The following is a 16,902-nucleotide window of genomic DNA, read 5'->3' as shown; positions in this document are numbered from 1 at the left end:
AACCAATACGGTGGTAACTCACAAGTAACTACATTGTATCTACATGGAAACAGACATGACTTAATTTTACAACCCTGTTACTATGAACATACATGGTAACTAAAGGTAAAGTACACGGAAACAACTGAGAGAATATCAACAAAAGAGGATCACTTGAAGGTATTTAAATGAAGGCATTTAAATGATAAATTACCGTGTATGTTCATTGGTTTTTCTTAGGTATTACTTTGAAAGAGACTGGCGTGACTACATATTTACATAGCAACACTGCTTCTTACTTATACTTCTTACTTACCTGTACTTACTTATATAAGTATGTATGTAATACTTACTTGGTTGTTTAAGGCTAAATTGTTACTATGTATATTGTTTTTGTTACTATGTAAATACATAGTAATTAAGAGGCTATAAAATGAAGGGTTACTGAAAAATCTAATGTTTTTGGACAAACAGAAAGCCAGCACTCTTGAAACAGAAGGTTCACCATACCAAAGACTGTGGTCAATTACAAAATGTAATTCTCTGACAATGTAGGTTTATCTGTATGCTTGTATGTTATTTTAATATGTGTGCGTGTGTGTTTGTGTGTGTGTTTGCGTGTGGGGGTGTCGCCGGGTACTCACTGCTGACTAGCTGACCCACACTGAGAGCGGAGGAGGAAGAGGACGATGAGGAGGAGGAAGAGACCTGGCGGAGAGGACTCTGGCTGTGGGGCATGTGGAGTAGGTTGGGCTGAGACGACACTGGGCCTGTCTGAACCTGCTGAGCCTGAGGCAGCTGAAGACACACACACAGAAATTAAATATTGACTGAATATATTCACTTAAAACAACAATACAACCACTATAATTTTACACCTTAATAGCACAAGTTATCTTCTCAATAATTTTTAGGAACTCAGTCAGGGTCTGAGAATAATAGAGTATACAAGGTGCAATTTCAAAATTTGGTTGTGCATCTGCAGTCACTTAATTAGCCCATGTCTGATAATTATTTGGGGGGATTGGTAAATTAGTCTAGCGGCCAGCTTATCTAAACTTGTAGTGAGCATGGTCAAATTACAGACCGGGGTGGGGCCCATCGATCATCAGTAATCATATTAAAAACTGAAAACATTTGCCTCTACCCTATGGCAAAATGTGTAGAATTGCATGAAATTAGATATAAAATGGCAAAACCTTCTCTCTGCCCCATGTCAAAATTAGTCGAATTTCATGAAACAAGTTAGAAAATTGCAAAATCTTCTCTCCGCCCCATCGCAAAATGTGTAGAATTGCAGCAAACTTGCTTTAAAACGAGAACATTTTCTCTACGCCCTTCTCTTCACTGTCATGAGGGGGGCCGCTAAAATGTTTTGCTTGCAAAGTGGGGGGGTTATGGATGTGGGTATGAAGACCCACAAGCCACTGCCCCTCATGATGAGTTCCGTTTTTTTGTGGCCCTCACCACCATCAAAGTTACCCATCTCTGGAGAAGACTATTTAGAGCTAGATTACAATTGAAACAGAAAGTGTTAGATTAGTATAAAAGAGACACTGGGTTTTAATAGGAGATGAATGGTGGCTCACTGTTTGTATTTCTCGCTCTCTTCCGCTCTCCATGAGCAATAACGTCCCCTAGAGGTCTTCATGGATCCACCTGTACCCGAATACCCGAGACCCGATCCGGGACTCGAGCAGATCCGGATCCAGAATTCTGAATAATTTCACAGGTCTGGGTTGAATCTGAAACGACTGTCAATGGTCTCGGCCCGGGTATGTGTACTTTTAACTGACTTGCCCGGAAGGGCCCGGCCCGTACATATCCGAACGCGACTGCTGCAGTAGAGAGAGAAATTGTATCATTTATGCTGCTGCTTCATGCTTTTCACGATAGTGGAGTGTGTAGCGTATAGATTGTTGTTGTTTTTGACCAATCATAAATCATCGAAACGGCAATAGTTAGTAGATATCTAATCAATGGAAGATTCAATTAAAATGACAAATTAAAAGTTAAAGAAGGATAGGCAACAACGACCAAGAGCCAACAGGTAGGCTACTACTTCATATTCTGAACGGAGTTCAGAATATTTGTAACTGTAGGATGAGAAAGCACATGCACTGCAACGTCAATTAGCCTAGCTACGGTAGCTAACGTTAGCTAGCTTAACTAGCTTCTCCCAGTTTGATGCAGTCATATTTGATGATAAATAACCTAGATATGACATATTTTAGTCTACTATAGCGCTAGTCGGCGTGATTGCTGTCTCTTGTCTCTCCCTCCCTGCTCCCAGTGTCACTCGCTCACAGTAGGGTCCCTCCCCGCCTGCCAGAGCAGCACCTCTGTCTCCCTCCTCTCACTTTATCAACTCCGGTCAATAAAGTAGCTTAAAAATAGATATTTTCTTCTGCTTCCCTCACTCGGATTGGATCGGGTCTGGATCCGACCAGGTCGATATGGAACGGGTCTAGTTGTCCTCGGGTCCGTTCGGAACTAGTGTCTATATATAAATAAATAAAAATGTATCCATATCGGGTTCGGGTGGGAAAGCCCCAGGTCCATTTCAGAACGGGTACAAAAAGTGAATACCTCTACCATCCCCAGCCTGCCATACAGGAGTGTAGAAAAAACTATGACAATTATAGGGTGTTTTCTCCAGTCATCACATAAGGGAATTGCTAATAAAGGCAAGTCCGCGCAGGAAAAGAACCATGTACACCGCCGCTCCCGTATCAAAGATAATGTATGATTTACAGGCAATGTACTGCGGCTGTAAGAAAACTATGTATTTTCATGTTTGTTGCGCAAATGAATTGCTCTTACAAGATCAAGCTGATACGTACGTCTTCACTCTAAAGTGAAAGCTGTCTCCTCCGTAAACTAGGTTGGCTTTCTCAATACTCTCTCTCTCGCTATTAATTATTTTCCCATCGGCATGTGTTTGTTTGGAATGGTGGTGGATGTCAACAGCGATGCACATACTGTCAAGACGGCTGACAGGCAGAGAGAATTATCTAGCTTCACTTGAAATATTCGGCACTGCCGGAGCTGACAACCGTAAATTATACCCGTGGAACAGTCGTTGTCTACGCGCGTGGCTTTGAAGTGAGGACCAAAACACATAAACATTATTACAAATGCATTTATTCATTCGTGAGTGTGATCTGGTGTTCCGTGAAGTCACACCTACTGCCCTAGCCGTTTACATAGCATGTTTCAAGCCTGGTCCATAGTAGGTAGTCTTAAAGCTTTGACATTTCTTTTGTTTTATTTGGTAAGTGTGCCTCTGACGCCTACTATGCATTTAGAAGTCCAAAAGAAGGAAGAACATTTACATTGTACATAACAATTCAGCACTAGGTGGGGGTTGAGCTCACTGTCAAACATACAGCGCCATAGAACTCATGTTCTTCTGTGCATGTTCTAGGAGAGCCTCTTTTAGAGGTTCGGTCTGGTGTTGTCTTGTTACGCTAGCTAGAGACACACAATTCTCCTTTTAAATGTGTGATTAAGGAGAATTACGACATGCTCAGGACACAGATAAGGTCACGAATAGGTGGGGAGGATGAGAGAGAGAAATAGAGCGGGTAGTGAGAGAAAAAAAACAGGGTGAGGTAGTGTTTGAGTTTTAAGTGGGGTGATGAAAAGCGTTGTTTTTCGTTTGGCTCTGCAGGGGCTCTGCAGACTGCCAGAGAGGGAGTTTGAGAGGTCCCTGACAGGTGCTTTACACACACACAAACACACACCTTTGTGAGGATGCACCCTCGTGCTGCTTATTAGCTCCTAAGAAAAGAGTATATTTTCAAAGGCCTGACAAATTTTGATATATCACTCTTTCTTTCTGTCACACTTCTGTAATCTTTACTGCCCTAGTCAAGAGACTAGTTTAATCGAAAGCAACCACTTCCAAACACTGGGAGCAATGAAATGCTACAGTTGGGAGTTATGTTTATGAGAAGGAAATCTTCTCAAGTTGTGTTTAGACAGAAGATGAGAAGACGTGATAGCTGAAAAAACATCAGACTTGACTAGTTTTGTTTCTCACGAGAAAACAGAAAAAAGCTATATCTACACAGATTTTTGGTCTTCGAATGTACTCAATTGGCATTTTCTGTGAGTAGGAATATATCTTCATGTGTCTTGTATGTGATGTGACTCGTGTGTGTGTGTGTGTGTGTACTATACAGTACATGTGTGTGGTTACCTGCTGTCCAGGCTTGATTGGTGACAGCGTGATTCCCTGGGTGTTGATGACAGGCAGGATCTGATTGCCGATCACCGTGGCGATGATCTGGCCCTGGGTGTTGGTCAGAAGCTGAGGTGTAATTGGCTGGACCTGCAGCGCAGGGTTTCCGCCCCCTGATTGGCTCGAGGGCCCGCCAGAGTTGGGCATCAGTGGGATCGTTCCAATTATCTGAAAAAGGAGGGGTGAGAGGAGAAGAAATCAGATGGGTCATTCCATTGATCTACAGTACATGGATAAGGGTAGGAGGGCGAACATCGTTACAACTGTTGTACTTATGATCTACTGCACAGAAGTATAGAGCGCCTTTCAGATTCTATATGAACTCCCACATCAAATACTTGTGTATTGCGTATGACAATACATGTATATCAGTGGACGCACAAACGTTTGGAATGGCAGTATCAAAGCCCAAGCACTTGATGGTTGAGTTCATGTGTGTGAGGGAACGCACAGATAGATTATCTGATCATCTGTCATAGAGGAGGTTTTATAGGCCAAACCAAGTGAAGGCAGAGCCCACTGCTGGGAGCACACTGCAAAGGTCAGCTCTGAGTACCTGTGTGTGTGTGCTGGTGCAGACCACTGCCTGTATTATCCATCACCAGGCCAGGAGAGGGGCGTGTGTGTAAGATTCATGTGTGTATATGTGTATTTGTCGGTTTCTGTTAAGGGGGGTTGCTAATACTGAGAGACCCCCCCCCTTCAACATACACACACAAGTGCGCTTGCATGCACACCAACACACACACACACACACACCCCAAATGTCCAATTCAGCTCCCAGGGTCCCTGGGGTGCTTCATCCCCTCCTCCCCTCTCCTCCTCTCATCCCCCCCTCCCCAGCTTTCCTCTTCTCTCCTCCATGGCTGTAATCAGGAAGTGCAGATCAAAGGGGGCGGCAGAGTGTCACCGCAGCGTTTTAGCTCTCAGAGCTGCCAGAGTGCGGCCAAGAGTAGCGCTTTAGGGGGGGACTTAGCGCCTCTTCACAATGATGAAGGTTAATGTAATCTGTGGACTGGTCCTGGACAGACAGCTTCAGAGTTTCAGTCTCTCTGCCTGTTCTCTCCACTGACAGGACCACAGCATGCAGCCTAATTATGCCAGAGGAGAGTGAACATGGTTGGGCTTGCAATTATTTTACAAAACTTGTCATTTGGACCTGGCTGGAAGATTTGGGGTAGCATTGTTGTATTTTGTTATAGTAGAAAACAAAGGCAAAAGATTTTTACCGAAATAAATGGACACAAGCACAATTAACTTTTTGGTAGCTCATGCTGCCTAATTCAAGCATTGTGTATAAATCACCAAAATAATCATATATATATATATATACTGTAGGTCAGAGATACAATTATTACACATGCACCTGCCACTATATATAATTTCACAGCGAGATGCAAACAGGTCCCCCCATACTGTAGTCCAGCATCTCACTACTGCTTCCAGTGCTAATCTGATTCTCCCTGCCATGCCTCTCTCTCCTCTCCCCCTCTCTGTTTGACATAATGGGGAAGGATCAGTGGTAGAAAGGTAGGCCGGCAATCTGTAATTCATCCCTCCACGGCTCATTTGCTTACGTTGCTTCGTGTTAAGCGTCAGATAATTTATCTCTCTCTCCGGGCTCTGTGTCGCCTCCGCTGATTCCCCATGTAATGCTCTGCTCTCTTGCCACTTAGCATATTTTATTGCGCCGCCTGACGCTCATGTGTCTCGACATCTGGCTTCGCGTGCCTCTGTGGCGGAGGACTTGTTCCACTCAATTATTCATCCTCGTTGGATTAAGTGGTTATTCTATAAGTGATAAGCGTAATAACACAGGCAGGGAACTGACAGCTTAGCTCTTTCCCCGGATGCACCGCTACCACCACATCTCCTTCTCTCCCTCAGACCTCTTGGATGATCTATGGCAGTGCTCAGAAGGCGTTTCTCAAGGCAGTTGATTGTGACACTGATTATGTAAAACATGTCAATTCTGATGGAAACCTGTAGATTCATGGAGAGGTCCATGGAGAATACATCGTTCGGTGGCAGACTACAGCCAGGTATGGCATTTTATACACACAGAGTCACATAGGTTGTGGCACCTTCTAACAAACAATAGTATTGTCAGCTTTGTCCAACCAGCATCCGTCATGTTTACCTTTCTTCTCTTTGTCTTTTTCTTCCTCATGTATTTGTTTTCCACTCGTGATAGTGTGGTGTGTCAGGAACGGTCAGGACCTGCATCCTCCTCTCTCTCTCCTTTCTCTCAGCAGAACTCATTAAGATTATCCTGCTCTTCTCTTGTTTCCACAGAAATGCTGTCTCATCTATCCAGCCAGGCCAGGGCAATCTGTGGTGTTAGCCATGGTGGCCAGACAATATCTCTGGCCATTTTCCCCTCCTGCTATCTCCGTGCTGGGAATAGAGAACCAGGTTGGGATAGAGACCCAGGTTGAGAAACGTTTGGAATTCCTGACTTACTTCATTACAGCTCAAAGACATCAAGCATAAACATTTGATAAAGGATGTTAATTGCTTTATAAGATCACAAAGTCAGATGTAAAGCCCTTTTGATTGTGGTCCTAACACAGTGTGAATATTCTACCATATTACAAAATATACAGACACCTACAGTATTATTTACCTGCCTTTATTTGCCCCGCTGTTAGGTGAAAACAGGTGTTCAAAAGTTAAAATGACAATGTCAGAATATGTTTCCTCTACCACTGAGGTCTGATTTGTATTTCAATGGAGTCCCTCTGTGGTTGTGCACATGCAGGTTAACAGAGCATGTGTATTCCTACCTGGCATTGTGTGCATTAGTAACAGCAGTCAGCCCTGTGGGCTCTGGCCTTTATCAACGCTCAGTGAAGAGGATGGATGGGCCCAACAGCCTAGGCTCATGGGGGTTTCACCAGGAAACACAGAGCAGGTACCAGGGTTAACAGCACTGGGAGTCCCCCCATCCCACATGAAAAAATACTACAGTTTACAATAGAATACTACAGTTCTTACAATAGAATTACTTAGTAAACTGTAGTCTACTGTAGAATAATATTCTACACACTGTAGTATCCCTCGATCATGTGTAGTACTTACTATAGAATTTTGTAGTATACTGTAGAACACTAGTAAATACTACAGCATACCTCAGACAGCAAAAACACTACAGTAAATACTACAGTGATTTCTGCAAAAACACTACAGTCTGCAAAAACACTATAGTAATTAGTATAGTATATTATACTACAGTATTTCATTTGCATATACCCTGTCCATTCCCCTCCCCTATATCCCATTTTGTGCGACCGAGAAGGGAGAAACCTACATGCCAAGTATAGACCATATATTTTGTTCTCTACAGGTTATTTGGAGAGAAAAAAAATGTATGAAATGTATGCATTCACTACTGTATGTCGCTCTGGATAAGAGCGTCTGCTAAATGACTAAAATGTTTTTTTTTAAATGTAAAAAATGTTATTCATTCAGACCTCAGTCCTACCTACCTACAGGTTATGGAAAATTTGCTCTTTGAGTATTTTGTCCAGTAGGTTTCCTCAAGGAGAATACTCCCACTGCCTTATCCAAGATAGTAAAACAAAAACACTATAGTAAATACTACAGTAATATCCACAAAAACACTTCAGTAAATACTACAGTACGCAAAAACACTGCAGTAATTACTATAGTATACTGTATACTACAGTTTTTTACTACAGTATCTATGCTATAGTAAACTGGAAATATAGTGTATGTCCACAACAATTCAGTAAATACAATATTAACTGTGCACTGCAAAAAGTGAAATCTAAGCAAGCCTAAATATCTTACATTGAGTGATAATTCACTTCAAATTATTATTTTTCTTGTTTTTCTGTATCAAGCTAAATGATCTAACATCATTGGCAGATAATTTAGCTTATTTAAACCTAAACAAGGCATAATACAATAAATGTATCTTACAGTGAGGGGGAAAAGTATTTGATCCCCTGCTGATTTTGTACGTTTGCCCACTGACAAAGAAATGATCAGTCTATAATTTTAATGGTAGGTTTATTTGAACAGTGAGAGACAGAATAACAACAACAAAAATCCAGAAAAACGCATGTCAAAAATGTTAAAATGATTTGCATTTTAATGAGGGAAATAAGTATTTGACCCCTCAGCAAAACATGACTTAGTACTTGGTGGCAAAACCCTTGTTGGCAATCACAGAGGTCAGACGTTTCTTGTAGTTGGCCACCAGGTTTGCACACATCTCAGGAGGGATTTTGTCCCACTGCTCTATGCAGATCTTCTCCAAGTCATTAAGGTTTCGAAGGCTGACGTTTGGCAACTCGAAACTTCAGCTCCCTCCACATATTTTCTATGGGATTAAGGTCTGGAGACTGGCTAGGCCACTCCAGGACCTTAATGTGCTTCTTCTTGAGCCACTCCTTTGTTGCCTTGGCCGTGTGTTTTGGATCATTGTCATGCTGGAATACCCATCCACGACCCATTTTCAATGCCCTGGCTGAGGGAAGGAGGTTCTCACCCAAGATTTGACGGTACATGGCCCCGTCCATCGTCCCTTTGATGCGGTGAAGTTGTCCTGTCCCCTTAGCAGAAAAACACCCCCAAAGCATAATGTTTCCACCTCCATGTTTGACGGTGGGGATGGTGTTCTTGGGGTCATAGGCAGCATTCCTCCTCCAAACACGGCGAGTTGAGTTGATGCCAAAGAGCTCCATTTTGGTCTCATCTGACCACAACACTTTCACCCAGTTGTCCTCTGAATCATTTAGATGTTCATTGGCAAACTTCAGATGGGCATGTATATGTGCTTTCTTGAGCAGGGGGACCTTGCGGGCGCTGCAGGATTTCAGTCCTTCATGGCGTAGTGTGTTACCAATTGTTTTCTTGGTGACTATGGTCCCAGTTTCCTTGAGATCATTGACAAGATCCTCCCGTGTAGTCCTTGGCTGATTCCTCACCGTTCTCATGATCATTGCAACTCCATGAGGTGAGATCTTGCGTGGAGCCCCAGGCCGAGGGAGATTGACAGTTCATTTGTGTTTCTTCCATTTGCGAATAATCGCACCAACTGTTATCACCTTCTCACCAAGCTGCTTGGCGATGGTCTTGTAGCCCATTCCAGCCTTGTGTAGGTCTACAATCTTGTCCCTGACATCCTTGGAGTGGTCTTTGGTCTTGGCCATGGTGGAGAGTTTGGAATCTGATTGATTGATTGCTTCTGTGGACAGGTGTCTTTTATACAGGTAACAAACTGAGATTAGGACCACTCCCTTTAAGAGTGTGCTCCTAATCTCAGCTCGTTACCTGTATAAAAGACACCTGGGAGACAGAAATATTTCTGATTGAGAGGGGGTCAAATACTTATTTCCCTCATTAAAATGCAAATCAATTTATAACATTTTTGACATGCGTTTTTCTAGATTTTTGTTGTTGTTATTCTGTCTCTCACTGTTCAAATAAACCTACCATTAAAATTATAGACTGATCATTTCTTTGTCAGTGGGAAAACGTACAAAATCAGCAGGGGATCAAATACTTTTTTCCCTCACTGTATTTCAAGATATTTTTCAATATATTTGACCTTAATCGTTGTATTAGATACTGAGGAAACTAAAGTAAAATGGTGTAATGCTTTCCTAAGGCAATCTGTGTATTGATATCAAATTAATTTTTACTATTTTCTCACAGCCGTATTCAAAAAGATAGGACTGAAGAGTGGCTTCATCGACTAGCCTTGGAAAGTGAAAAAAGATTGACAAATGTAATCAGGTGGACACATGTTAAAGCCACATTATCAAATCCAATGCTTTTTAATAAGGCCCCTGTCTGGAACCTACTCTAATAAGCTAAGAGGAAGAAATTTAGTGGGCATTAATGACAGGGTCATCTACTGTGTTATCCTCTCTTCAAAATACAAATACTTCATTCAGATTAAAATACCTATAGCAGAAGAAAGGACTCCAAATGAAGGCAGGACAGGCATTTTCATTCGGATACCTTGTTCAAATTCCTTGAGCTTTTAGTACAGTTACAATGCTGTTACGATGCTGCATAACCTAGCTAAACGACTGCTTCCTAACCTAGCTAAACCACAACATAATATTCAACAAGAACACACATTTTGGAGGGATTCTAGTTCCTCTATCATTCTTCCAGCAAAACAAACACCAAAGTCTGTTTGGGATTCTACAGACTGACACAAGTGCTGCTTTTATGGTGGGCATTCAGCTTCTGAGGCACTGTTTGTTGGTCCTCAGGCATGCATTAACCTCTGTAATGTTTCCTGTATCAGAGGGGTATGTGTGCATGTGCACGCGTATCCACTTGTGTGTGTGTGTTTGTGCGTGCGTGTGTGTGCGTGTGTGGTGGGGGGATCCTGAGTTAGTAGTAGTGTAGTGCATGTTTCAGAGTGCTCAGACTGAATAATGCTCTGAATAATAAGGTGGGGGAGCAAAGGACTGTCACCCAGGGCTTTGACCGTCTCTGTGACCTTATTATGTCAGCCAGTGTCAGTCGCCATGACATTACAAAAGCACAGAGCATCCCATCAAATCCATCTCCATGGCGATCTGTCCCCGGCGCTCTGGGCATTTCCAGACCAGGGAAACCCGTACTTTCTCATTAGCCGTGTTTAGCATCACTCGCGCATGCTGTTTACAGTATATACTACATGTGGGCAAACGCATAGAAATAAAATAAAATTTTATTTGTCACATGCGCCGAATACAACAGGTGTATTCAGTGAAATGCTGACTTACAAGCCCTTAAACAACATGGCAGTTTTAAGAAAAATACCTAAAAAAGTAAAGAAATAACAAATAATTAAAGAGCAGCAGTAAAATAACAATAGCGAGGCTACATACAGGGGTACCGGTACAGAGTCAATGTGCGGGGGCACAGGTTAGTTGAGGTAATATGTACACTTCCGTTCAAAAGTTTGGGGTCACTAAGAAATGTCCTTGTTTTTGAAAGAAAAGCACATTTTGTGTCCATTAAAATAACATCAAAATGATCAGAAATACAGTGTAGACATTTTTATTGTTGTAAATGACTACTGTAGCTGGAAACGGCAGATTTTTTTTTTTTTAATGGAATATCTACATAGGCAGAGGCCAATTATCAGCAACCATCACTCCAATGGCACGTTGTGTTAGCTAATCCAAGTTTATCATTTTAAAAGGCTAATTGATCATTAGAAAACCCTTTTGCAATTATGTTAGCACAGCTGAAAACTGTTGTTCTGATTAAGAAGCAATAAAACTTTCCTTCTTTAGACTAGTTGAGTATCTGAAGAATCAGCATTTGAGGGTTCCATTACAGGCTCAAAATGGCCAGAAACAAAGAACTTTCTTTTGAAAACTCATCAGTCTATTTGTCACGACACCTACGGAAGGTGGCGCCCCTCCTCGCCCGGGCGGTGCTCGGCGGTCGTCGTTGCCGGCCTACTAGCTGCCACTGATTTATGTTTCACGTTCTGTTAGTTAGGCCTAGGTTAGTTACGCACCTGTTTTGTATTAGTTGTTAGTGGGGAGGGGTATTTAGGCTAGCTAGTTAGGTTTGTGGTTTGTGCGGGATTGTTTGTTGTCCGGGTTGTATGTTGTTTATGAGGATTAGTGTTTTTCCCTCTTGGGATTACGAAGTATTGTTTTGGGCTGCGTCCCTGGTTATCGTTTGTAATAGGGTGGTGCCTTTTATTTAGCACACCCTGCACACCGTTCTTTTGTCATTTTTTCCGTGAGAATATTTATTAAAAGTTTATTCCCGGAATCATCTGTCTCCTGCGCCTGACTCCACCTCTCCTGATTCCTCAGGCCACTCCTTGTGACACTATTCTTGTTCTGAGAGATGAAGGCTATTCCATGCGAGAAATTGCCAAGAAAATGAAGATCTCGTACAACGCTGTGTACTACTCTGTCACATATGCTCCCTCTCCGGCCTCTAGGTCACCATGCTGCTCGTTATGGTGCACACCTGTCACCATCGTTACGCGCACCTGCGTGTCATTAGACTCACCTGGACTCCATCACTTCCCTGATTACCTTCCCTATATATGTCACTCCCTTTTGTTCCTTCCCCAGGCGTCATTGTTTCTGTTTCTGGTCTGTGTGCTGTTAGTGTTTCTTGTTTTGTATTATGTAGAAAGAGGAGTGGGAGGCCCCGGTGCACAACTGAGCAAGAGGACAAGTACATTAGAGTGTCTACTTTGAGAAACAGACGCCTCACAAGTCCTCAACTGGCAGCTTCATTAAATAGTACCCGCAAAACACCAGTCTCAACGTCAACAGTGAAGAGGCGACTCCGGGATGCTGGCATTCTAGGCAGAGTTGCAAAGAAAAAGCCATATCTCAGACTGGCCAATAAAAAGAAAAGATTAAGATGAGCAAAAGAACAGACAGTGGACAGAGGAACTCCTGGAGTCGCCTCTTCACTTTTGACGTTGAGACTGGTGTGGACTTGTGATGCGTCTGTTTCTCAGTTGTGCACCAGGGCCTCCCACTCCTCTTTCTATTCTGGTTAGAGACAGTTTGCGCTGTTAAGTGAAGGGAGTAGTACCCAGCGTTGTACGAGATCTTTCCTGGCAATTTCTCCCATGGTATAGCCTTCATTTCTCAGAACAAGAATAGACTGATGAGTTTCAGAAGAAAGTTTTTTGTAGAAGCTGTTTCGAAGCCTCTTGGACCTAGACTTGCTCCGGTACTGCTTGCCGTGTGGTAGCAGAGAGAACAGTCTATGACTAGGGTGGCCTGGTATAGAAGTCCTGGATGGCAGGAAGCTTGGCCCGGTGATGTAATGGGCTGTATGCACTACCCTCTGTAGTGCCTTGCGGTCGGAGGCCGAGCAGTTGCCATACCAGGCAGTGATCCTACCCGTCAGGATGCTCTCAATGGTGCAACTCTAGAAACTTTTGAGGATCTGAGGACCCATGCCGAATCTTTCAGTCTCATGAACTGTCACTCTTCACAACTGTCTTGGTGTGTTTAGACCATGTTAGTTTGTTGGTGATGTGAACGCCAAGGAACTTGACGCTCTCAACCTCCTCCACTACAGCCCCATCGATGAGAATGTGGGCGTGCTCGGTTCTCCTTTTCTTGTAGTCCACAATCATCCCCTTGGTCTTGATCACGTTGAGGGAGAAGTTTTGTCCTTGCACCATGTGGTCAGGTCTCTGACCACCTCGCTATAGGCTGTCTCGTCGTTGTTGGTGATCAGGCTTACCACTGTTGTGTCTAGAGGTCGACCGATTAATTGGAATGGCCGATTAATTGGGGCCGATTTCAAGTTTTCATAACAATCGGTAATCGGTATTTTTGGCCACCGATTTGCCGAATTATTATTATTATTATTATTATTATTATCATTATTATTATTATTATTTTTTTATTTTATTATTATTTTTAAATGTAAATAATTATTATTATTTTTATCTTTTTTATTTTATTGTTTTTTTTACACGTTGTTTTAAATAGGCAAGTCAGATTAAGAACACATTCTTATTTTCAATGACGGCCTAGGAACGGGGGTTAACTGCCTTGTTCAGGGGCAGAACAACATATTTTTACCTTTTCACCTCGGGGATTCGTTTTTGCAACCTTCCGGTTACTAGTCCAACGCCCTAACCACCTGCCTTACATTGCACTCCATGAGGAGCCTGCGTGGCAGGCTGACTACCTGTTACGCAAGCGCAGCAAGAACCAAAGGTAAGTTGCTAGCTAGCATTAAACTTATCTTATAAAAAACAATCAATCTTAACATAATCACTAGTTAACTACACATGGTTGATGATATTACTAGTTTATTTAACGTGTCCTGCGTTGCATATAATCGATGCGGTGCCTGTTCATTTCTCATCGAATCACAGCCTACTTCGACAAACGGGTGATGATTTAACAAGCGAACTTGCGAAAAAAGCACTGTCGTTGCACCAATGTACCTAACCATAACCATCAATGCCTTTCTTTAAAATCAATACACAAGTATATATTTTTAAACCTGCATATTTAGTTAATATTGCCTGCTAACATGAATTTCTTATAACTAGGGGAGTTGTGTCACTTCTCTTGCGTTCTATACAGCAGTTTGGGCCGCCTGGCTCATTGAGAACTGTGAAGTCCATTTATTCCTAACAAAGGCCGCAATTAATTTGCCAGAATTGTACATAATTATGACATAACATTGAAGGTTGTGCAATGTAACAGGAATATTTAGACTTAGGGATGCCACCCGTTAGATAAAATACGGAACGGTTCCATATTTCATTGAAATAATAAACGTTTCATTTTCGAAATGATAGTTTCCGGATTCGACCATGTTACTGACCAAAGGCTCGTATTTCTGTGTGTTATTATATTATAATTAATTCTATGATTTGATATTTGATAGAGCAGTCTGACTGAGCGATGGTAGGCAGCAGCAGGCTCGTGAGCATTCATTCAAACAGCACCTTCATGCGTTTGCCAGCAGCTCTTCGCAATTCTTCAAGCATTGCGCTGTTTATGACTTCAAGCCTATCAACTCCCAAGATTAGGCTGGTGTAACCGATGTGAAATGGCTAGCTAGTTAGCCGGGTGTGCGCTAATGCGTTTCAAACGCCACTCGCTCTGAGACTTGGGAGTGGTTGTTCCCCTTGCTCTAAATGGGTAACGCTGCTTCGAGGGTGGCTGTTGTCGATGTGTTCCTGGTTCGAGCCCAGGTAGGAGCGAGGAGAGGGACGTAAGCTATACTGTTACACTGGCAATACTAAAGTGCCTATAAGAACATCCAAAGGTCAAAGGTATATGAAATACAAATCGTATAGAGAGAAATAGTCCTAGAATTCCTATAATAAATACAACATAAAACTTCTTACCTGGGAATATTGAAGACTCATGTTAAAAGGAACCACCAGCTTTCATATGTTCTCATGTTCTGAGCAAGGAACTTAAACGTTAGCTTTTTTACATGGCACATATTGCACTTTTACTTTCTTCCCCAACACTTAGTTTTTGCATTATTTAAACCAAATTGAACATGTTTCATTATTTATTTGAGGCTAAATTGATAGTATTTATGTATTATATTAAGTTAAAATAGGCGTTCATTCAGTATTGTTGTAATTGTCATTATTACAAATAAAAAATAAATTATAAAATCGGCCGATTAATCGGCATCAGCTTTTTTGGCCCTCCAATAATCAGTATCGGTATCGGCGTTGAAAGATAATAATCGGTCGACCTCTAGTTGTGTCATCGGCATACTTAATGATGGTGTTGGAGTCGTGCCTGGCCATGCAGTCATGAGTGAACAGGGAGAACAGGAGGGGACTGAGCACGTACCCCTGAGGAGCCCCCGTGTTGAGGATCAGCGTGGCGGATGTGTTGTTACCTACCCTTACCACCTGGGGGCAGCCCGTCAGAAAGTCCAGGACACAGTTGCAGAGGGAGGTGTTTAGTCCCAGGGTCCTTAGCTTAGTGATAAGCTTTGAGGGCACGATTCTCATATAGGTGTTCCTTTTGTCCAGATGTGAAAGGGCAGTGTAGAGTGCAATAGAGATTGCATCATCTGTGGATCTGTTGGTGCGGTATTCAAATGGAGTGGGTCTTGGGTTTCTGGGATAATGGTGCTGATGTGAGCCATGACCAGCCTTTCAAAGCACTTCATGGCCACAGATGTGAGTGCTATGGGTCGGCAGTCATTTAGGCAGATTACCTTAGTGTTCTTGGGCACAGGGACTATGGTGGTCTGCTTTAAACATGTTGGTATTACAGACTCAGACAGGGAGAGGTTGAAAATGTCAGTGAAGACACTTGCCAGTTGGTCAGCGCATGCTCGGAGTACACGTCCTGGTAATCCATCTGGCCCTGCAGCCTTGTGAATGTTGACCTGTTTAAAGGTCTTACTCACATCTGCTACGGAGAGTGTGATCACACAGTCGTCCGGAACAGCTGATGCTCTCATGCATGTTTCAGTGTTACTTGCCTCGAAGCAAGCATACAGTAGAAGTAATTTAGCTCGTCTGGTAGGCTCGTGTCACTGGGCAGCTCTTGGCTGTGCTTCTCTTTTTAGTCTGTAATAGTTTGCAAGCCTGCCACATCTGACAAGCGTCGGAGCCGGTGTAGTACGATTCGATCTTAGTTCTGTATTGAAGCATTGCCTGTTTGATCGTTCGTTGGAGGGCATAGCGGGATTTCTTGTAATCTTCCGGGTTAGAGTCCCGCTCCTCTACCCTTTAGCTCAGTGCGGATGTTGCCTGTAATCCATGGCTTCTGGTTGTGGTATGTATGTACAGTCACTGTGGGGACGACGTCATTGATGCACTTAATGCCATCTGAAGAATCCCGGAACATATTCCAGTCTGTGCTAGCAAAACAGTTCTGTAGCTTAGCATCTGCTTCATCACCACTTTTTTATTGACCAAGTCACTGGTGCTTCCTGCTTTAATTTTTGCTTGTAAGCTGGAATCAGGAGCATAGAATTATGGTCAGATTTGTCAAATGGAGGGCGAGGGAGAGCTTTGTACGCATTTCTGTGTGTGGAGTAAAGGTGGTCTAGAGTTTTTTTCCCCTCTGGTTGCACATTTAACATGCTGATAAATTAAAGATTTAAGTTTCCCTGCATTAAAGACTCCAGCCACTAGGAGTGCCACCTCTGGATGAGCGTTTTCCTGTTTATTTATGGCGGTATACAGCTCATTGAGTGCGGTC

General features: G+C 42.7%; 1 protein-coding gene across 3 annotated transcripts in view; it reads right to left on the bottom strand.

The window, feature by feature from the left end:
• The window catches only part of LOC106578684 (POU domain, class 6, transcription factor 2), a 146,668-nt gene that overhangs the window by 33,210 nt on the left and 96,556 nt on the right, over positions 1 to 16,902 (bottom strand). For all 3 annotated transcript variants that reach the window (XM_014157779.2, XM_014157782.2, XM_014157781.2), the window contains exons 8-9: positions 4,184 to 4,393; positions 624 to 777 (exon numbers count right to left, since the gene is read on the bottom strand). In XM_014157779.2, the coding sequence (XP_014013254.1) occupies positions 624 to 777; positions 4,184 to 4,393 (364 nt within the window). The remainder of the gene's footprint in view (positions 1 to 623; positions 778 to 4,183; positions 4,394 to 16,902) is intronic.

Source organism: Salmo salar, chromosome ssa19 (assembly GCF_905237065.1).
Source record: "Salmo salar chromosome ssa19, Ssal_v3.1, whole genome shotgun sequence".
NCBI classification, from domain to species: Eukaryota; Metazoa; Chordata; class Actinopteri; order Salmoniformes; family Salmonidae; genus Salmo; species Salmo salar.
The sequence above is the reverse complement of the archived record's forward strand: the minus strand, read 5'-3'. Positions and strand labels throughout refer to the sequence as shown.